Genomic DNA, 22500 nt, shown 5'->3' on the forward strand with positions numbered 1-22500 from the left:
GTGATTTGGCTCAGAAAATCTCTGGCCCTTGCCAACTAGGAGTTTTTTCCTTAACAGGAAAAAATTATTTGGCCTAGAGCAGGAAAAAACCCTAGCCCTACTTATAATCAGTGCATGCTGTGTAAGTCAGCGATGTTGTATTGTTTAGATATTGTGTTGTTTAACCGACCCCATCTTCTCCATTTTTGTACCGTCACAGGGCTCTCTAAAGGAGTTGAAACACTGAGGTAGCGGAGGCAGGTGTTGCAGAAAGAGCCTCCCCCTTCTCCCCCCAAACCTGAACCTCTCCCGCAGCAGCGGTAGCCATGGCACCCCGGAAGCGTGGTGGTAGCGGTGGCGCCGGAATCTCCTTCATCTTCTGCTGCTTCCAGAGTGGCAGCGACCACCCAGAGATCACCTACCAGCTACGCGAGGACTTCGCTCTGCAGACCATGGAGCCTTCACTGCCCATGCCAGGCTATGATGAGCTGGACGGCATGTTCTCCGAGTTGGTGGTACGTAGCGACCGGAGTTTCCTTTTTGGTATTATTGTCAGGATTGTCATGATTTATCTTCTGAACATGAGAATGAAAATGAGCTATGTTGCTAGCTTGGATTTAATACTCTGGGTCGCTGTTCACAATTTCCCCACTGGGGGGGGATACACGGGGGAGTTCTCATAATCCACAAGCAAAGAAAGGCCGACATTTACATGTTGCTTATGAGTGCGTTTCACAATACTTTTGGATTATAATTGGATTGTAAACGTTTCAATATCCTGCTAAATATAATGTTTTTGTAATCGTCGCCAATCAACTGCATTAAACTTGAATCACTTCAACTACAACCAGTAAAATGCTCTTTGGCTAGCTTTGCTAGAAGCCCATGTCGGTGAGTGTTAGCATTCTAGCTAACAACTGCTGCATCTGAAATAGGTATTTTGCAACGATCACAACAAAATAGAATCTTAAGGACTGTTCAAGCAATAACCAAAACATAACCATATGGGAACCCCCAAAATGGTTTTGTTTAAAAGTAATAGCCTAGATTGACGTAGTTATGTTGAATGGGCAAAGATGGCCAATGGCAGTTAACTTCCCCCAAGGTGGGTGTGGTTTAGGAGACTACTTCTTCATGATGTGAATAGCGATTCGGAGCTTAGCCTACTTTCGTTGTGCAATCATTTTCCTCTCGTCTCAGTTTAGCTGCCTTTTCTCATCCTTTCAGTCTGTTCTCCCTTCTTAATCTGCATCTACTGCCTATGTGGTCCTCTGACATGGTTGCCACACTTATGCAGGCCGCCACCAGATCGTTTTGCACATCAATAGACCCCTATTGAGAGGCCCTGTGTCTCGGCCTCCTCCTTCTGCTAATTGCTTGTTTTTGTCTGGCCTGCCCTCCCTCTCTCCAGCCTGGATTGAATAAGTGGAGTGTGACGACAAAGGGGGCTTCCAGTCGCTATGTTTTCACTGAGGGGATAGACACAAGCCATCCACTTGCCCGATAAACCCTAATTTGTCTGGGTCGGAGGTAATTTAGTGAAAAAGCTTTAAAAGATCAGGGCTGGCAGGGAGATTGGCGGCCACCTATAAAATACCATTACCTTATTTAACAGATTTATATTCTGCTCAACTGTAGACATGAAGGGGATTGTTTGCTCTTGTATAAAGAGGGCAACCAAGTTGGTTGTCCCATAGTCTTGAATATCTTCTATCTCGGGTGTCCTTTCCCTTGTGACCAGTGACAATCTCGTGACCACTACCCTGGCATTGGTCATGGGGCTTGAAGGTATGAAGGAAACTGTGTGAGACTATTCCAGCAGCATTTAGTCTCCCGTCTCGGGATCAGCCAGGCCCAATCCTGTTTAGCTTTAGAGGCAAGCCAACAGAACTGTAGGGTGGTACTTACATGGTTTAGTATGTCGACTCTAAATAAAATGAATGATGATTGTCCCCTTCATAAAATCTAATTATAGTATTAATGTTTAACAATGCTGCAGTCATTATCCTTGTAGAACCTGAATTGATTCCTTGAGTCAAATAGATAGATTGTAGATGGTGAGGCACTCTATTCTCTTGTCATAATTTAATTCAGTCTGCATGCCACGGCCACAGTAACAATTCTGTCCTTTGTCATTTGGGTAGTTCCACGAAGAGTCTCTTAAGTAGTGTAACTTTGTAAAAAAAAAAATATATATATATATATATATATAATCTTATAATTTTTACATTCTGTCATAAAGAGCACATCAATTTAATAAAAAAACATGTTTTCCCATTTCAAGAGAATAAATAAAAATGACTAGTCAAATCAAATCAAATTTTATTTGTCACATACACATGGTTAGCAGATGTTAATGCGAGTGTAGCAAAATGCTTTTGGGTGTAGCGAAATGCTTGTAGTAAGTGCCAAATTAGCTAACTGGTTTGACCGTAATAGTGACAGGACGAATGGAAGCTTGTTGTGTGCAACAGGGCGAGGCAGCTAAATGCAATTCTTAACAAAACATTTTTTTTCAAACATTTCTTTCCATGGGTAACAGGGTTGATTTGTTAAGCCCAACCCGCTCAGTTTTCCACCAGAAAATGGTCAAAAAGAATAGAACCATCTCACCTACTTTTATACTGTTTTAACTATTTAAATGTTTGTTTCTTTAAAAAATATATATTTAAAGAGGAATAGTTTCACCATAATAAAACGAGAGTTCAGTTCATGTAACACGGTTGACGTTAAAATGAGGGACAGTTTTTACTTTATTTTTTATTTATGAATCACTAATCACATGAAATAGATAAACTCCAGAAATTACTTTAAAGCAACAATATTACTAGTGCTTTACAATGATGGTGAAAACTTGGAGGAGGTTAGAGGAGGTTAGGGGTTAAGTAGGTCAACAAGCCCGTTTAGAAATGTTGTACGTGGTCTATCTTAAAGGGCTTTTAAAATGCAATATTTGTGCACTACTTTCTACTTAAAATATCAAAGCGATGCAAAAGGCCTCATTTCGCAGAATGACCCGCTTGAGTCGCTAAGTTGAACCACAGGGCATATGAATTGAGTAGCCATCGGCCTTATAACTAGCGTAGAGCCTGTGCTAATATGGTTGGGAAAACTAAAATGAACATGTATTTTACTGCACTTTCACTGCGTCTTTTTAATATGTTGTGTCAGTAAGCGGATGCTGAATAAATGCGGGGATTCTCCCAGAGGCTAAAGTGTTCCTTGGTGGAGGCTCTGAGACGCTTTTCTGAATGACAGGTCTGGCGACTTCACTGAGCAGCTCACAGAGCATGGAGACATTGCCAGGTCCCATTTTAGATTGGGTCAGAACATCTTTAGACCTCAAATGGCAAGCTGCGTGCTGTTGTCTCTAGCCATGAATGTCGCATGGACGCATCTTGTAATGTATCGTTGTAATCTGTATTTTCTTTTACAATGTCCAAAATGTTGCATCCCATGCTATTGCTACCTTAAGAGTCATCCTGTGTATTGGTGCACAACAGGTGCTGTTTTGTGGAGAGAAAATACATTTAACATAGTAATACTGATCATTAGGCTTTGCCTTTATAGACTAAAATAGACTCTTCCCCGGGGAATGAATGAGAGTAACCTAATTGTTCTTCTGAACTACAGCTTTACCTCAAAAGGAATACCATATTAGGGAAATACTAGAAGATCCATAAACTGTATGGTTAATGTTAAACTCAGATTAATTTGGGATTTAAAAGGCCAACCAACTAGACCCGTGTCTTTTCTTGGTCTTATAAATGGAATCAAACAAACGGTCATATTAAAATATATTTAGACCTTGATTCAAGGAAACCTACCTCAGCAATGTTTATGCAGTTCCTTTGTTTATGCAACGAGCTACTGCCAGGCAGCAAAATCTTATTCTGAAACTGGAAGCATCGTACGAAGAGCCTTCTTTGTCCGTACTCAACACAAAACCACGCAGATTTTATTTGACTACAGGAGAAATGGGTTTGTTTATATGCTACCACAGAAATCAAAACGCATCCGGACAGAATTCAATTGGACATGTAGCAATGCACAGACATAAGCAGTGACATAAGTAAAAGTGTGAGTCTTTGTTGCTATATTTTTCTTCAAATGTCTATTGCTGTACGTCTAGGAGTGAAATTGATCATTTTTCAGGCATTGTTTTTGGCTTGTCTGTATCTTGTTATCTCTAGCACTATATGGTAGTTGATTCAGAACAGCCCCCTTCCTGATGGCCCTAGGAGGATAGGCTACTGGAGCTAGGTAGGAGAGGCCTATCTGGTGAGGTCATCTAAAGAGGCCTTCAGCCTCACACTACTCATCAACTTGTAGCTTGGCTATTCCCTGCCTTATGACAGTTAACTTAAGCTCTAGTGGCTCTGGTTTCCCTCAACATGCTATCTTTCATAGCATTCGTTTATACACAACATGGGAACTCTCTGGCCCTGTACACATAGTCTACATAAAGCCCACTAAGTCCATTGCCAGACATCTGTCATGGCAGGCACCTTTTGAATGCCCCCCCACCCAGCAGCATTCCCAAGGATGTAAACCCTAGAATTTCTCCCTACAATAATAAATAACATGTTTAATGACCATGACACATCGCAATGAAGATCAGATGACTTTGATGAATGTGTTATGTTGCTAGTGTTAACACACCTAAACTATAGATCTTAATATGTAAGGCTATAATCCTCTATCATTTTAATCTTATCAATGGATTTGTTTGAAATGAAATGCAATAAAACACTTTCCTTATTACTGTGGTAAGGACATTTGTGCCTGTCGTAAGTCATCATAAGTCTAAGTGTAGAAGCAAATCCTTGTCTAGGGTTAGCGACTATTATACAATGTGACAATATATATGAGGCTCAGCTGACCAAGTCCTGTCTTTGATCAGCGGCATTTTGACGGGAGTGCTGTCAGGTGAGCTTGAAATAGAGGTTGGTTAATGGAGCCTTGGGTTCCTGTCTGACATTTTCGTTTTTTGTTTACACAGCTAAAGCTCTGAAATGGAGATGGCCTTTGGGAAGCATTACACTAGCTTGTTATCGTTATGCTAGTACTTCAGATGAACCGGCCTGGCTGGTCGGCTTTGCATATGAATGTCATGCAAAGCCGACCAGAGCCGAAAATGACATACTTCTAGTTTAAAACAAGTATAACCTGTTACTGTGACTGCCTCCACAGGGTAACACAGGCAAATAATACTAAATGACTTTGTAATGTAATCGTCCTACATTTTAGAATGCAAACACTGTTTTAAGCATTGCACAACTATTTGCAATGCATTGGCCACCTCCTAACAAGAAATAGATGTCCCACCTCCAACAGCTGAAGTCGGAAGTTTACATACACTTAGGTTGGAGTCATTAAAGCTTGTTTTTCAACCACTCCACACATTTCTTGTTAACAAAATATAGTTTTGGCAAGTCAGTTAGGACATATACTTTGTGCATGACACAAGTAATTTTTCCAACAATTGTTTACAGACAGATTATTTCACTTGTAATTCACTGTATCACAATTCCAGTGGGTCAGAAGTTTACTTACACTAAGCTGATTGTGCCTTTAAAGAGTTTGGAAAATTCCAGAAAATGATGTCATGACATCATTTGAGTCAATTGGAGGTGTATCTGTGGATGTATTTCAAGGCCTACCTTCAAACTCCGTGCCTCTTTAATTGACATCATGGGAAAATCAAAGGAAATCAGTCAAGACCTCAGATTTTTTATTTTAGACATCCACAAGTCTGGTTCATCCTTGGGAGGAATTTCCAAACGGCTGAAGGTACCATGTTCATCTGTACAAACAATAGTGCGCAAGTATGAATACCATGGGACCACACAGCTGTCATACCGCTCAGGAAGGAGATGTGTTCTGTCTCCTGAAGATGAATGTACTTTGGTGCGAAAAGTGCAAATCAATCCCAGAATGACAGCAAAGGACCTTGTGAAGATGCTGGAAGAAACAGGTACAAAATTATCTATATCCACAGTAAAACAAGTCCTATATCGACATAACCTGAAAGGCCACTCAGCAAGGAAGCAGCCACTGCTACAAACCCGCCATATAAAAGCCAGACTACGGTTTGCAACTTCACATGGGGACAAAAATCGTACTTTTTGGAGAAATGTCCTCTGGTTCGATGAAACAAAAATAGAACTGTTTGGCCGTAAGGACCATCGTTATGTTTAGCGGAAGAAGGAGGAGGCTTGCATCATGACAGCATCATTTGCATCGTGACAGCATCATTTGCTGCAGGAGGGACTGGTGCACTTCACAAAATAGATGACATCATGAAGGAGAAAATGTATGTGGATATATTGAAGCAACATTTCAAGACATCAGTCAGGAAGTTAAAACTTGGTCGCAAATGGGTCTTCCAAGTGGACAATGACACCAAGCATACTTCCAAAGTTGTGACAAAATGGCTTAAGGACAACAAAGTCAAGGTACTGGAGTGGCCATCACAAAGCCCTGACCTCAATCCTATAGAAAATGTGTGGGCAGAACTGAAAAAGCATGTGCGAGCAAGGAGGCCTACAAACCTGACTCATTTACACCAGTTCTGTCAGGAGGAATGGGCCAAAATTCACCCAACTTATTGTGGGAAGCTTGTGGAAGGCTACCCGAAATGTTTGACCCAAGGTAAACAATTTAAAGGCATTGCTACCAAATACTAATTGAGTGTATGTAAACTTCTGACCCACTGGGATTGTGATGAAAGAAATACAAGCTGAAATCAATAATTCTCTCTACTATTATTCTGACATTTGACATTCTTAAAATAAAGTGGTGATCCTAACTGTCCTAAAACAGGGAATCTTTACTAAGAATAAATGTCAGGAATTGTGAAAAACTGAGTTTAAATGTTTTTGTCTAAGGTGTATGTAAACTTCAGACTTCAACTGTATATGCAACGTTCACTGAAATGCTGCTAACAGTACCACGATTCTGCGCACAACAAACTGAGCATTAATTTGAAACTATCAATGAACATTGATTCTCTCGTTTTAATAGGGTCTGCTCTGTTCTTCATTTTGGGAGTTGAGACAAAAAAGGTATATTTTTTAACGGTTAATTTCTCATCTATTACAGTAAAATGTCTCTAAGTGTTTCTGTTGGACCAAACCTCATGTAAATAGCGAGTTTAAACTTCTTCCTCTCTGACAACAAGCAGTTATCTTTCATCATTGTTGTTGTTGTGAGTGACAGGGGGAGGGGCTTGGTGTCTGTGTGTGAGTGGGAAGGTGCACATAAAAATAAAATAAACACATTGATTCTTGCGATACAGGCATTTGGAACATCGCACTGAAACATACATTGGATTGAATTCTATATATCGCCCAGCCATACATAACATGACGCTGTTAATCTTGCACCCAAAACATCTGGCTTGCGTCTGATTTGGCTTGCTTATTACACAACAGCGCAGGTACTAATTTAACAATTCCACGGGTCCACCACTGCCCGTAGCTGAAAAACACTTCAGAGGAAGAGCTCCTCCACCCTGTAACCCTTCCCAGTGGCTCCCTGCCCAGATAGGAACCCTAGAACACATGTGAGACCGTGTTCAGTTCCAGAGAGAGCGTCTGTTTGCTGCAAATGTGGTTGCATGCAGAAATTATAGTTGAATAGTTGAGCTGACTCTCTCACACCCCACCACACCCCTCCGCCCCACGAAGACCATATGGGTACACATATTTTCTACACAGACTTGCATGCATGCTCTGACATAGTACTCACACACAGTGCACATAGATATATACAGACACACGGACACCATTGAATTAACATGACATTTTAATCATTTAACAAACTCTGGCTAAGACTGACTTACAATAAGTATATCCTGGCTTTGTTGATCACTTTGTTCACTGTCAGAGGTAGGAAGTCTTTCTAGGTTAAAATACATTTAGAGAACAATGCATTCTCTAGTCTTATGGTTGTCGGCGTTGCTTTCAGAGGTTTGTGGCAAAGATTTAGTTCTGCAGTACCTGATGACCGACTCATTTTGATTCATACAATGCAGTAGGTTTTCTTTCAGGACAGTCATAAAAATGTAGCTCACTGGCCTGTGATCATTTGCCTGCAAGTTCAATCTTGATTGTTGTTACTGAAAATCATGGTATTTTTCCTCACATGACCAGGACCCGTATCCACAAAACATCAAAGATGCTTGAAGATCTAGACAAACAGAAAGCCACAGTACTGGATAACATCCCAGTTAGATTCCTGAGTGATGCTACTGATTGTATCGGACCTTATGTAACACACATCATCGACCTTTCCATTCAACATGAAAGGTATCACGGGTCGAAGAGTTCCTTTATTCAAGAAAGGAAGCAAAGTTGAACACGGGAACTACAGACCAGTGTCAATCTCGGGTGTGTTGTCAAAGGTTTTAGAAAAATCACTCCATGAACAGATCATAAAGTACAATGATGACCATGACATTTTATATGACCTTCAGTCAGGTTTTTAGACAATCTTATTCTACCGATACCTGTTTACTATACTTGACAGAAAAGCATTTGATACTGTAAACCATGATATTTTGTTGTACAAACTGAAAGCAATTGATTTTTGCACTAACTCTTTATTATGGGTGAAGTTATACCTATCTGATAGGGTCCAAAGGGTGGATGTAGCCGGGACACTGTCTTATGCTAGAGATAAATTGTGGTGTCCTCCAGGGGAGCATTTTGGGGCCTTTGCTTTTGTTTTGCACTACATAAATGACATGAATTCTGCCTGTTAATGCCCTCTGTTCCTGTATGCGGATGATTCTGCCCTCTTGGTTTCACATAAGAATAAGGAGATCGTTGAAAACACCCTAAGCTGCGAAATGACTAAAGTCAGTAAGTGGTTATCCGACAACAAACTGTCTCTGCATTAAGGCAAGACGGAATGTATCATGTTTGGTTCCAAAAACAAAGTGAGAAACCTTTCCAACTTCTCAGGTGTAATGGTGTAGCGGTGATGGGGAAAATGCTCTGTTACATACTTGGGATGTGAACACATGACCGATGAACCCAGGGCTCTAAAGGTCATTGGGAATGTTTACTCCAGGACAAAGATCCTGGCAAGGGTAGCCAAGTTCGTGGATACAGAGACTATGAGAACCATGGCAACATCTCTGATACATTGCCACTATGACTATGCTTGTATCTCATGGTTCAGTGACATAAAAAAAACTCTGAAGTACAAACTTCAAACGGCCCAAATCAAACTATTGACAATTATACTCAAGCTCAGCCCGAGGATGCACATTTGTCCTAATCATTGCAGGGAACTGAACTGGCTTCCAGTTGATCTCCGGGTGGTGTAGATCAAACTGTTGATGGTTGTTAAAGTTGTACATGACCTTTCCCCCAGTTACCTGTCTGGTTATTTTAATTTAATTAGAGACTCTCGTAGCCATCACACCAGAGCCAGTGTTGCCAATATCAGACTGCTGCGCTATTGGAGCATGACAGGAAAAAGCTTTTTCCTTAACCCTGGTGCAGAGGAATGGAATGGTGTACCAAACCATGTAAAATATATCCCTACGCTAGGGAGTTGTAAGAGAAACCTTAAGAAATGGTTTATGGGCAAAATGCTTTAAAACTGCACAGGCTTAAAAAAAGTGTAATTGTTTTCCATGAACATGACATGGTAATCTATGCTATTCCTTTTACAGTTTCCTCCCTATTGATGAGATGTATTTTGTATTCATGTGGGCCATAATAGAAATAGGTTTTAAAACTTTTTTTTGTGTCATACTCAATTATTTTAATAACATTGTATTGTATCCACATGCGTGGTTGTATTGTTTTGAAATGGTCAAATCAAATAAAAACATCTCAGGAAAGGTTCAAACCTGTTTTAACACTACAATAACTAACAGCTTTCACCTTGCGGGTTCTGGGTCCTTCATGACCATCGTTCTAATCCTATGAAGGTGCCCATCCCTTCGGCGACCGATTGGTGGTTGTTTAGCCCCGGGGAGGGCTGGCTCTAGAGTCCAGTCCCCAGCCTGGTTCATCTTGCGTCTCCATGATTCGCCTCTGTTGTCGAGCCAGTTTAATTTCTTCTGACCGATTGGCATTCGCTATCCACCTGGGAGGGCCCTGTCGGCCGTCCTTAGGCCGGTGTTCAGACGGACGGTTCCTCCCACCCTATGTGGATTAGCTTCTATCGGGGGAGCCCCTTTCGGAGACGGTTTACCCCGTTTCTTCGATACGCTCCAGCCGAGCCCCAACTCAGAGTAGGTTTTGGGTTAAGGCAATGCCCAGACAAACTCTAAGTCAGGAGTAAAATCAACTCATTAAAAGTTTCTCAGCTGGTAATCGTTGCAGTTTGAGGCAAAGGAAAGATCGTGTTGACACTCATTGACATTGTTGCAAGTTACGGGGAATAGCCAGTTGCAATGAGGCATCTCTTCAGGCAACCACAGTGAATGTGACTGTACATCAAATGTTGCAATGGTAAAAGGATTTATATCATTTTCACTTTGCCTACTATTAATTGTTGCCTATTATGTTGGCATGCATAACTTTTTAACCTTTTTTTGACCAATTCTGATCAAGTCATTTGCCGATTTCTAAAGTTGCATACAATGTTTGAAAGTTCTATAATTTACATTGAACTAAAATCAAAGTTAACATACAGTGTCAAGAAAAAATATGTGAACCCTTTGGAATTACCGGGATTTCTGCATAAATTAGTCATCAAATTTGATCTGATATTCATCTAAGTCACATCAATAGACAGGCATAGTGTGCTTAAACTAATAACACACCAATTCTTGTATTTTTCTACTCTATATATTGAATACATAATTTAAACATTCACTGTGTAGGTTGGAAAAAGTATGTGAACCCCTAGGCTAATGACTTCTCCAAAAGCTAATTGGTGTCCGCTAACCTGGAGTTCAATCAATGAAACGAGATTGGAGACGTTGGTTAGAGCTGCCTTGCCCTATAAAAAAACACTCACAACAATTGAGTTTGCCATTCACAAGAAGCGTTGCCTGATGTGAACCATGCCTCGAACAAAAGAGATCTCAGAAGACCTAAGAATTGTTGACTTGCATAAAGCTCGAAAGGGTTACAAAAGTATCTCTACGACCAGTCTACGATACGTAAAACACCAAACAAGAATGGTGTTCATGGAAGGATACCATGGAAGAAGCCACTGCTGTCCAAAAAAACATTGCTGCACCTCTGAAGTTTGCAAAAGTGCCCCTGTATGTTCCACAGCACTACAGGCAAAATATTCTGTGGACAGATGAAACTACAGTTGAGTTGTTTGTAAGGAAAACACAACACTGTGTGGAGAAAAAGAGGCACAGCACACCATCATCAAAACCTCATCCCAACTGTAAAGTATGGTGGAGGGAGCATCATGGTTTTGTGCTGCCTCAGGGCCTAGACAGCTTGCTCTCTTCGACGGAAAAATTAATTTTCAAGTTTATCAAGACATTTTGCAGGAGAATGTTAGGCTATCTGTCCGCCAATTGAAGCTCAACAGAGGTTGGGTGATGCAACAGGACAACAACCCAAAACACAGAAGTAAACAACAGAATGGCTTCAACAGAAGAAAATACGCCTTCTGGACTGACCTCAACCCGATTTGAGATGCTGTGGCATGAACTTGAGAGCAGTTCACATCCCAAGAATATTGCTGAACTGAAGCAGTTTTGTAAAGAGGAATGGTCCAAAATTCCCCCTGACCGTTGTGCAGGTCTGATCCGCAACTACAGAATACAGTTGGTTGAGGTTATTGCTGCCAAAGGAGAGTCAACCAGTTGTTTAAATTCAAGGTTTCACATACTTTTCCCACACTGCACCATGAATGTTTACACTGTGTTCAATAAAGACATGAACGTATAGTTGTTTGTGTGTTAATTTAAGCAGACTGTGTTTGTCTATTGTTCTGACCTAGATGAAGATCAGATCAAATTTGATGACCAATTTATGCAGAAATCCAGGTATTTCCAAAGGGTTCACATGCTTTTTCTTGCCACTGTAAGACATAGATACACAATATATACAAAGTATGTGGACATCCCTTCAAATGAGTGGATGCAGCTGTTTCAGCCACACCCGTTGCTGCCAGGTGTATAAAATAGAGCATACAGCCATGCAATCTCCAGAGACAAACATTGCCAGTAGAATGGCCAATACTGAAGTGCTCAGTGACTTTTAACGTGTCACTGTCATACGATGCCACCTTTCCAACAAGTCAGTTTGTCATATTTCTGCCTATTAGTGCTTCCCCTGTCAACTGTAAGTGCTGTTATTGTGTTGTGGAAACGTCTATGAGCAACAACGGCTTAACCGTGAAGTGGTAGGCCACAAAAGTTCACAGAATAGGACCACTGAGTACTGAAGTGCATAGCGCGTAAAAATCATCTGTCCAGAGGATTAACACTCACTACCTAGTTGTAAACTGCCAATGAAAGCAACGTCAGCACAAGAACTGTTTGTAGGGAGCTTCACAAAATGGGTTTCCATGGCCAAGCGGCCGCACACAAGCCTAAGATTACCATGCACAATGCCAAGCATTGGTTGGAATGGTGTAAAGCTTGCCACCATTGGACTCTGAAGCAGTGGAAACGCGTTCTCTGGAGTGATGAATCACGCTTCACCATCTGGCAATCCGATGAACAAACCTGTGTTTGGCGGATTCCAGGAGAACGCTACCTGCCCCAATACATAGTGCCAACTGTAAAGTTTGGTGGAGGATGAATAATGGTCTGGGGCTGTTTTTCATGGTTCGAGCTAGGCCAGCATATCAATGACATTCTAGACAATTCTGTGCTGTTTGGGGAATACCCATCCCTGTTTCAGCATGACAATGCCCCCGTGCACAAAGTGAGTCCGTATAGAAATGGTTTGTTGAGATCGGTGTGGAAGAACTTGACTGGTCTGCAAAGAGCCCTGACCTCAATCTCATCAAACACCTTTGGGATGAATTGGAACGCTGACTGCATGCCAGGCCTAATTGCCCAACATCAGTGCCTGACCTCACTAATGCCCTTGTGGCTGAATGGAATCAATTCCCCGCACCAATGTTCCAACATCTAGTGGAAAGCCTTTCCATAAGAGTGGAGGCTGTTATAGCAGCAAAGGGGGGACCAACTGCATATTAATGCCCATAACTTAGGAATGAGATGTACTTTTGGTAATGTAGTGTACCTTCAATTGCCCAATTTATCGGCATGCCCAATTTATACATATTTTTGAACAACTGCATGTCATGCTCCAAATGGATAACTTGAAATAACATGATGTAGGTCATTAAATAATCGAAAGAAAACATGTTTATTTATTAGCCTAGTGGTTATAAGGATTTAGGCATATCATGTGAAATGGGCCTTGTGACACCATCGTCAAAAGCACGAGATACTGTTGCATGTAGGTTTAGATTATTTATCGATTGATCAAATTGAAATATCTAAACATTATTTTAACTACTCCAAAGCAATTGCATGTGGTGCAGGAACCACTGACTCGCTTTAACGAAAAAAGTTAAACATTACTTAAACTTAACCCCATGCATTGCACTGTGGTTCTTCTCAGACAATAAAAAATATATATTTCATAAGTCACACTTCATTATTTCTGCCTCACACTAATTCATGTTGTTACTCCTATGACCAGAAAATGTGAAATATTCCTCTATTAAGAAAGACAAGACGCTAATAATAACGCACGTCTGTCAATACACTTTGTAGTGCGAGTGGATAGGGAGAAACATGTTTTATGGCTCATAAGTGTTGAATAAAAAAGTAAACGTGAACTCACAGCTGCTCTTTGCTGTATTCGCTGTCAGTCTCTCACTAGTCATGGTTTTATAGGTTTTGAAATCTCACAGTATGAACTTCGCTGTGGTCTCATGGAAGCTACACGTGGATCTGCTATATCTGATTGGCCAGCGGAAGGCCTATAGGTGCACTTGATTCGCTCTCAGGGATCGCTGGGTAGGCGTAGTTTGTTCCCTTAAGACACTTGAAATGGTTTAATTAACCTCTCTTGGGTAGGGGGCAGTATTTTGACATCCGGATGAAAAGTTTGCCCAAAGTAAACTGCCTGTTACTCAGGCACAGAAGCTAGGATATGCATATCGGTAGATTTGGGTAGAAAACACACTAACGTTTCTAAAACTGTTAAAATTGTGTCTGTGAGTATAACAGAACTGATATGGCAGTCGAAACCCAGAGGACAACCCCCCCAAAAAATGTCAGCGTACCACTATATTCAATGGCTAGTACTATAATTATAAGCCCAAGTCCTCCCAAATTGCAGTCCTAGGGCTTCCACTACAACAGTCTTTAGAAAGAGTTTCAGGTTGGTTTTTGGAAAAATGACCCAGAAATGGTAGTTTTTTCTAGGTGGCTCCCATTTTGGCTGTAGTGTTTCCAAGCGCGTGGAGGAAAGCGCGTTCTTTCTTATTTATCTCTGGTAATGAACATACTATTCTCCGTCTTAAATTTGATTGTTTATTTGCGTTTTAGGATACCTAAGGTTAGATTATAAACGTTGTTTGACGTGTTTGGAAAAGTTTATTAGTAACGTTTGGGATTAATTTTGTATGCATTTTGATGGAGGGAAACTGAGTGGATTATTGACTGAAGCGCGCCAGCTAAAGTGAGTTTTTATGGATATAAAGAAGGACATTATCGAACTAAAGGACCATTTGTGATATAACTGGGACCTTTTGGGGTGCCAACAGAAGATGATCATGAAAGGTAAGACATTTTTTATATCGCTATTTCTGACTTTTGTGTCACACCTGTCTGGTTGAAATATGATTTTCATGCTTTTGTATGCAGGGTGCTGTCCTCAAATAATCAGTTTGTTTTCGCCGTAAAGTCTGGATTAACAAGAAGTTAAGCTTTATTTTGATGTATAACACATATATTTTCAAGAATGTTAAATATTTGAATTTAGTATATTTTTTTTCGCGCTCTGCAATTTCACTGGATGTTGGCCAGGTGGGACGTTACCGTCCCACGTACCCGTAAGATAAAATGCGATCACTTCGACTACCCGGCACTGTAAACCGCAAATCCACCCTAACTTGGATTAGTTGCTTGTAGGCTATGTGTGGAAGCTAGGAGGTGCTAAATGTGTTTATGGCTGCTGTCCCTGTACAGGGATCAACATCAGGGGAAATTTCAGAGTGACAACTAATAGTACTCGATAAAACTCAAACTTTCATCAAAACACACATGCAGGGTACTCAATTAAAGCTACACTCGTTGTGAATCTAGCCAACATGTCAGATTTTTAAAATGCTTTTCGGTGAAAGCATGAGAAGCTATTATCTGATAGCATGCAACCCCCCGAAATACCTGAAGGGGACGTAAACAAAAGAATTAGCGTAGCTGGCGCTACACAAAACGCAGAAATAAAATATAAAACATTCATTACCTTTGACGAGCTTCTTTGTTGGCACTCCTATATGTCCCATAAACACCACAAAGGGTCTTTTTAAAAATTAAATCCGTCCATGTATACCCAAAATGTCCATTTATGAAGCCCGTCTGATCCAGGAAAAAACAGCTTTCCAAAACGCAACGTCATTTTTTTTTATTCAAAAAGTTGTCTATAAACTTTGACAAAACACTTCAAACTACTTTTGTAATCCAACTTTAGGTATTAGTAAACGTTAATAAACGATCAAATTGATCACGGGGCGATCTGTATTCAATAGCAGCAGGTCTTGAAATCTTGGTCGATATTCTCTCTTTCAAAACTTCCTCTGGTGTACCCGATGACAGGAAGTGCCTATTCTTCATTACACCAAGGATTAACTTCAACCCAATTGCCAAGACTGGTGACATCGTGTGGAAGCTGTAGGTATTGTAAACTGGGCGCTATCTATTTTCCCTTGCCATAGACAATACAGACATCTGGCGGAGGGATATTTTTTGGTTTTCCTTGGGGTTTTGCCTGCTACACACGTTCTGTAATAGTCACAGACATGATTTAACCAGTTTTAGAAACTTCAGTGTTTTCTATCCACACATACTAATCATATGCATATACTATATTCCTTGCATGAGTAGGAGGACGTTGAAATTTTGCGCCATTTTTAACAAAAAGCTGAAAAAATTCATACGCTCTTTAAGAGGTTTTAATGGTTAATCACTGTGAGTGATTTGCTTGACAATCCAGCCTTTCTCTTATAGTCTAGCAGTCTGACGTTGGCAATGCTGGCTCTGGTATGATGGAAGGTCAACTGGAAACCAGTGCAGTTCCCTGAAATGATTAGGATCAGTGTCCATTCTGGGGCTTAGCTTGAGTATAATTCTCATCAGTTTGTTCTGGGTCATTCAAAGTTGTTCTTTCAGAATTGTTGTCATGGCGCTGAACAATGGCACTGGATCAGAGGTGTTCCCAGGGTCCTCCTAGTCTTCTTATACAGGGTGATGGCCACCCTTGCCAGGAACTTTGTCAGTCTGTCATGGAAAGAGCAGGTGTCCTTAATATTTTGTACACTCAGTATAAATGTGCCAATTTAGCATTTGTTATCTGTAATGGGTATGATACATTTGGCATTGTTGCTTAATGTTTGCATGTAGATAAATGCACAACAACAAAATAATCCAGTGTCACCTTGTTCAAAGAATAGCTTTTTATTTCGATTTGAGTACTCGAAAAATAATCATGAGAGTGCTCGACCAGTCAAAGGCAAAATGCCCATCCCTACTCCTGTGGCACCTGCACGATCGGCAGCATCACTCAAGAACCAAGGTTTCTTTTTGTTTGTCATGATCTTGAAGCATCTTTGCAACATCTGAAATTGAAACCTGGGAAAAGGCAAACTGTCCTTCGAAGATGCCCTTGGCTGAATAATAGGTATGAATATGAGGGTTTCCAAATTCTACAGAGCATTATCTGAGTTGGTCAACAAGGTTTCTGTCAATGGTGTTGAAAAACTCACTAAAATGATCAGCCACCTGTTACTGTTGTCTACAAGTTGTATTCCACATTAATGTACAACTGTGAATCATATATTGTCTACATTAATGAATCAATAAGGGTTTGTGTGTAGATTATAATATTTACTGTATTTGTAGGCTACTCACACAGACCCATTTTCTCTCTCCATCTCTCCCCCTTTCCCCACACACACTCTCTCTCTGCAGGATGAACTTGACCTCACAGAGAAACACAGGGAGGCCATGTTCAACCTGCCTGCAGAGAAGAAATGGCAGATCTACTGCAGCAAGAAAAAGGTAAGTTTTTCTGACCGCATCATTGTGTGCGTGTCATGTAATTCAAGTGTGTCCGCGTGCATATGCATGTTTGTGTCGGTCTCCCTGTTGTAGTAATCTTGGTATAAGTGCATTTCTGTGCCCCATTTAGAGGGCGTAAGGCAAGCCCAAGCATCTTGCCCTTTTACCTTAGTCAGTCCATCACTGGTTAATTTCAACAGAAGCCTGCGCCAACTTCTCCAAAACATTTTAAAGGACCACTTCACTTAATGAAGATGTTCTCAGCAAAGCATCTAATCTCTTTAACCAAAGAACTGCAGTGAATAAATCTCTCATAGGAGTGGAACGGCCCACAATATTAATGTGCCCCCCTCCCCCTGTACCGGTCATAATAAATCTTGCTGAAGTTTCTCAATCGCCTGATGCAGTGCAAGGGTTTCAATCAGCTAAAATGCAGGATAGCCGCTTTCTGCGGAGAAAAGTCTAAGAGGATGTTTAGTATTTTCCTGTACTCTTTGACCCCTATGAGAGGTCATTTGGGTGGAGCCTGTTGCCATTTAGAGATGCTGCCCATCTGGCAAAGAACAGTCAGCTGTAGGCCATCCCCGCACTTCAGTTGTGGCGAAGTGGTGAAGTGCAGGATACCCTTAGCCAGTTGGAGGCTGTGTAGGTTGCACAAATCTGTTGCTTTATCCCATTGTTAACTCCAGGTGATGAGGCAGGAGAGTCAAATTCGCTGACCAGGATAATACACAAAATTAATCATCCTGCAGGGATATGACTGCACAGCTGCTTTTCCAAAGATTTCAGATGAAGAATTGTCCGTGCTGGTATTCTCAGCTGTAGGATTGTCCGTGCTGGTATTCTCAGCTGTAGAATTTTCTGTGAAGGGCCTCCCGGGTGGCGCAGTGGTCTAGGGCACTGCATCGCCACCAGAGTGCCACTAGAGACTCTGGGTTCAAGCCCAGGCTCTGTCCCAGCCGGCCGCGACCGGGAGGTCCATGGGGCGACGCACAATTGGCCTAGCGTCGTCCGGGTTAGGGAGGGCTTGGCCGGGAGGGATATCCTTGTCTCATCGCGCACTAGCGACTCCTGTGGCGGGGCGGGTGAGTGCACGCACGGTAACCAGGTCGCCAGGTGCACAGTGTTTCCTCCGACACATTGGTACGGCTGGCTTCCGGGTTGGATACGCGCTGTGTTAAGAAGCAGTGCGGCTTGGTTGGATTGTGTTTTGGAGGTCGCATGGCTTACGACCTTCGTCTCTCCCGAGCCCGTACGGGAGTTGTAGCGATGAGACAAGATAGTAACTACTAACAATTGGATACCACGAAATTGGGGAGAAAGCGGGGTAAAGGGAAAAAAATAATTGTCAGTGCTGGTATTCTCAGCTGTAGAATTGTCCGTGCTGCTGTTCTCAGCTGTAGAATTGTCCGTGCTGCTATTCTCAGCTGTAGAATTGTCCGTGCTGCTATTCTCAGCTGTACAATTGTCCGTGCTGCTATTCTCAGCTGTACAATTGTCCGTGCTGCTATTCTCAGCTGTACAATTGTCCGTGCTGCTATTCTCAGCTGTAGAATTGTCCGTGCTGCTATTCTCAGCTGTAGAATTGTCCGTGCTGCTATTCTCAGCTGTAGAATTGTCCGTGCTGCTATTCTCAGCTGTAGAATTGTCCGTGCTGCTATTCTCAGCTGTAGAATTGTCCGTGCTGGAATTTTCTAAGTCCAGCTAATTTGGAAGATTTATGATCGTAGGTAACTGTATATTAACTGCATGAGTATTTGTGATATGGTTTGGTCTGAGCTGTATTTGGTTAATGGTCTTTAAGGGAGACCGGAGTTTGACATAAGATGATAGATCGCTCAATGTCTGGAATGGAGTATGATAGTGGTGAGAGACAGCTTAGTTTTGTTGGAGTAATAACTTAGAAAATATGGTTTGTATTCTCACAGTGAGTCGAGGGAGTTGATAAGGACACGCCACATTTCACATCCTGTCACAACTGGTGACCTCATCAGCTTTTTGACATGTATTCTCTCTGACCCCATCCACACTCTGCTTACTGCTGGACTTTTTGGACTCCCGTCTTGGGACACCAAATGACCTTTCCATGACCTGTCTGTACAACTCATCTTCAAGCATTGGCTGATGGTCCTTTTTATATGGACAATAAAACCCCTACACTGCCTCTTACATATCCAATGTTTGTCACTTGCTTACTGGGTTTTAGGCTTGTTCAAACAACAGGTTGCCATGGTTTAATTCCAGGACCTTTCGAAGCCGCATGATCCTGGAAAAGTTATTTGGAAGAAAGAACTGCCTCCCTCTTTAGCCCGAAGATGGATGAGACCACTGTTTAGAGTAGCAGTATGCATATTCTGTTTGTCACATGCTGCTTTAAGATATTAATATTATCTTATTAATATTATCCCCCCCCCCATTCTCTGCAGCCTCACCAAACACAAGTTTTAGTCATGGGGCCGGAACATGGTCAAAATAATTTCTACACTTCAAATTTACCACAACTAAATGCAAAATTACGTTGTATTTGAAAATAAAATAATTTCATACCCTGATTACATTGAGACACGATCTCATTTGTGAGAACTTGGAAACAGATTTTCGAAATTAAGCTCTCTCACTCTAGTTAGTTAGTTCGTTAGTTAGTTAGTTAGTTTGGGGACACTTATAAATGTCCTTGTTTTTGAAAGAAAAGCAAGGTTTGGTCAGCATGTCACACACACAAGCCTTAACATGTCCCACACCAGAGGACAGACGCCTCAAGTTGTGCCTCTGTTTTAACAACATGTCTGGTACGATTGTAGTTGAAGGGTTAAAGCGGGTGAGGGGACAGGGTGAAAAAAAAACCATACGCTACTGTTCAAAAGTTTGGGGTCACTTACAAATGTCTGTGTTTTTGAAAGAAAAGCACGTTTTTTTTGTCCATTAAAATAACATCGAATTGATCGGAAATACAGTGTAGACATTGTTAATGTTGTAAATGACGATTGTAGCTTTTTTAAATGGAATATCTACATTTATCAGCAACCATCACGTTGTGTTAGCTAATCCAAGTTTATCATTTTAAAATGCTAATTGATCATTAGCAATAGACCCTTTCGCAATTATGTTAGCACAGGTGAAAACGGTTGTTCTGATTAAAGAAGAAATAAAACTGTCCTTCTTTAGACTAGTTTAGTATCTGGAGTATCAGCATTTGTGGGTTCGATTACAGGCTAAAAATGGCCAGAAACAAAGAACTTTCTTCTGAAACTCGTCAGTCTATTCTTGTACTGAGAAATGAAGGCTATTCCATGCAAGAAGCTGAGGATCTCATACAGCGCTGTGTACTACTCCCTTCACAGAACAGCGCAAACTGGCCCTAACCAGAATATAAAGAGGAGTGGAAAGCCCTGGTGCACAATTGAGCAAGAGGACAAGTACATTAGAATGTCTAGTTTGAGAAACAGTCCTCAACTGGCAGCTTAATTAAATAGTACCCGCAAAACACCAGTCTCAACTGTCACGTTCTGACCTTTATTTACGTTGCTTTGTCATTATTTAGTATGGTCAGGGCGTGAGTTGGGGTGGGCAGTCTGTTTGTTTTTCTATGATTTTGGGATTTCTATGTTTCGGCCTAGTATGGTTCTCAATCAGAGGCAGGTGTCATTAGTTGTCTCTGATTGAGAATCATACTTAGGTAGCCTGGGTTTCACAGTTTGTTTCCGTGGTTGTTTGTTTCCGTGTCTGTGTTTTTCACCACACGGTACTGTTTTGGGTTTCGTTCGTTCCACTTTTGTGTTTATTTAGTCGTGTTCATGTTGAGTATTTCTTATTAAAAGCACCATTGACACTTACCACGCCGCATATTGGTCCTCCGATCCTTCTCGCCAGACGAAGAGGAGGAAATCCATTACATCAACGTCAACAGTGAAGAGGCGACTCCGGGATGCTGGCCATCTAGGCAGAGTTGCAAATTAAAAGCAATATCTCAGACGGGCCAATTAAAATAAAATATAAAAATAGGCAAAAGAACACAGACACTGGACAGAGGAAGATTGGGAAGAAGTGGTATGGACAAACTAATCTAAGTTTGAGGGGTTCGGATCGCAAAGAACAACATTCGTGAGATGCAAAAAAAATGAAAAGATGCTGGAGGAGTGCTTGACGCCATCTGTCAAGCATGGTGGAGGCAAAGTGATGGTCTGGGGGTGCTTTGGTGGTGGTAAAGTGGGAGATTTGCAAAGGGTAAAAGAGCCTTCCTTCTTCAAGATCCATCACTCCATTTTGCAAGGCCATGCCATACCCTGTGGACGGCGCTTAAATTGGAGCCAATTTCCTCCTACAACAAGACAATGACCTAAACTATGCAAGAACTATTTAGGGGAGAAGCAGTCAGCTAGTATTCTGTCTATAATGGAATGGTAAGCACAGTCACTGGATCTCAACCCTATTGAGCTGTTGTGGGAGCAACTTGACGGTATGGTACATAAGAAGTGCCCTTCAAGACAATCCAACTTGTGGGAGGTGCTTCTGGAAGTATGGGGTGAAATCTCTTCAGATTACCTCAACAAATTGACAACTAGAATGCTAACAGTCTGCAAGGCTGTAATTGCTGCAAATAGAGTATTCTTTGACGAAAGCTAAGTTTGCAGGACACACTTATTTCAATTAAGAATAATTATTTATAACCTTGCCAACGTCTCGACTATATTTCCTATTCATTTTGCAACTAATTTCACGTATGTTTTCATGGAAAACAAGGACATTTCTAAGTGACGCCAAACTTTTGAATGTGTGCGCGTGTGTGTGTGTGTGTGTGTGTGTGTGTGTGTGTGTGTGTGTGTGTGTGTGTGTGTGTGTGTGTGTGTGTGTGTGTGTGTGTGTGTGTGTGTGTGTGTGTGTGTGTGTGTGTGTGTGTGTGTGTGTGTGTGTGTGTGTATACGTACGTGTATACGTACGTGTATACGTACGTGTATACGTACGTGTATACGTATATACATACATACATACAGTGGAGCAAAAAAGTATGTTTTGTGCAAGTTCTTCCACTTAAAAAGATGAGAGACCTGTCATTTTCATCATAGGTACACTTCAACTATGACAGACAAAATGAGAAAAAAATCCAGAAAATCACATTGTAGGATTTTTAATGAATTTATTTGCAAATTAATGGTCTGAGTCCAAATTTGAGATTTTTGATTCCAACCGCCGTATCTTTGTGAGACGCAAAGTAGGTTAATGGATGATCTCCGCGTGTGTGGTTCCCACCGTGAAGCATGGAGGAGGAGGTGTGATGGTGTGGG

General features: G+C 41.3%; 1 protein-coding gene across 3 annotated transcripts in view; it reads left to right on the forward strand.

Annotated features, from left to right (window-relative positions):
• The window catches only part of LOC123990850 (disheveled-associated activator of morphogenesis 1-like), a 127328-nt gene that overhangs the window by 59586 nt on the left and 45242 nt on the right, over positions 1 to 22500 (forward strand). For all 3 annotated transcript variants that reach the window (XM_046291773.1, XM_046291772.1, XM_046291774.1), the window contains exons 2-3: positions 200 to 494; positions 17129 to 17218. In XM_046291773.1, coding sequence (XP_046147729.1) covers positions 306 to 494; positions 17129 to 17218 — 279 coding nt within the window. In that variant the 5' untranslated portion in view covers positions 200 to 305. The remainder of the gene's footprint in view (positions 1 to 199; positions 495 to 17128; positions 17219 to 22500) is intronic.

This window comes from Oncorhynchus gorbuscha, linkage group LG12 (assembly GCF_021184085.1).
Source record: "Oncorhynchus gorbuscha isolate QuinsamMale2020 ecotype Even-year linkage group LG12, OgorEven_v1.0, whole genome shotgun sequence".
In the NCBI taxonomy this organism is placed as follows: Eukaryota; Metazoa; Chordata; class Actinopteri; order Salmoniformes; family Salmonidae; genus Oncorhynchus; species Oncorhynchus gorbuscha.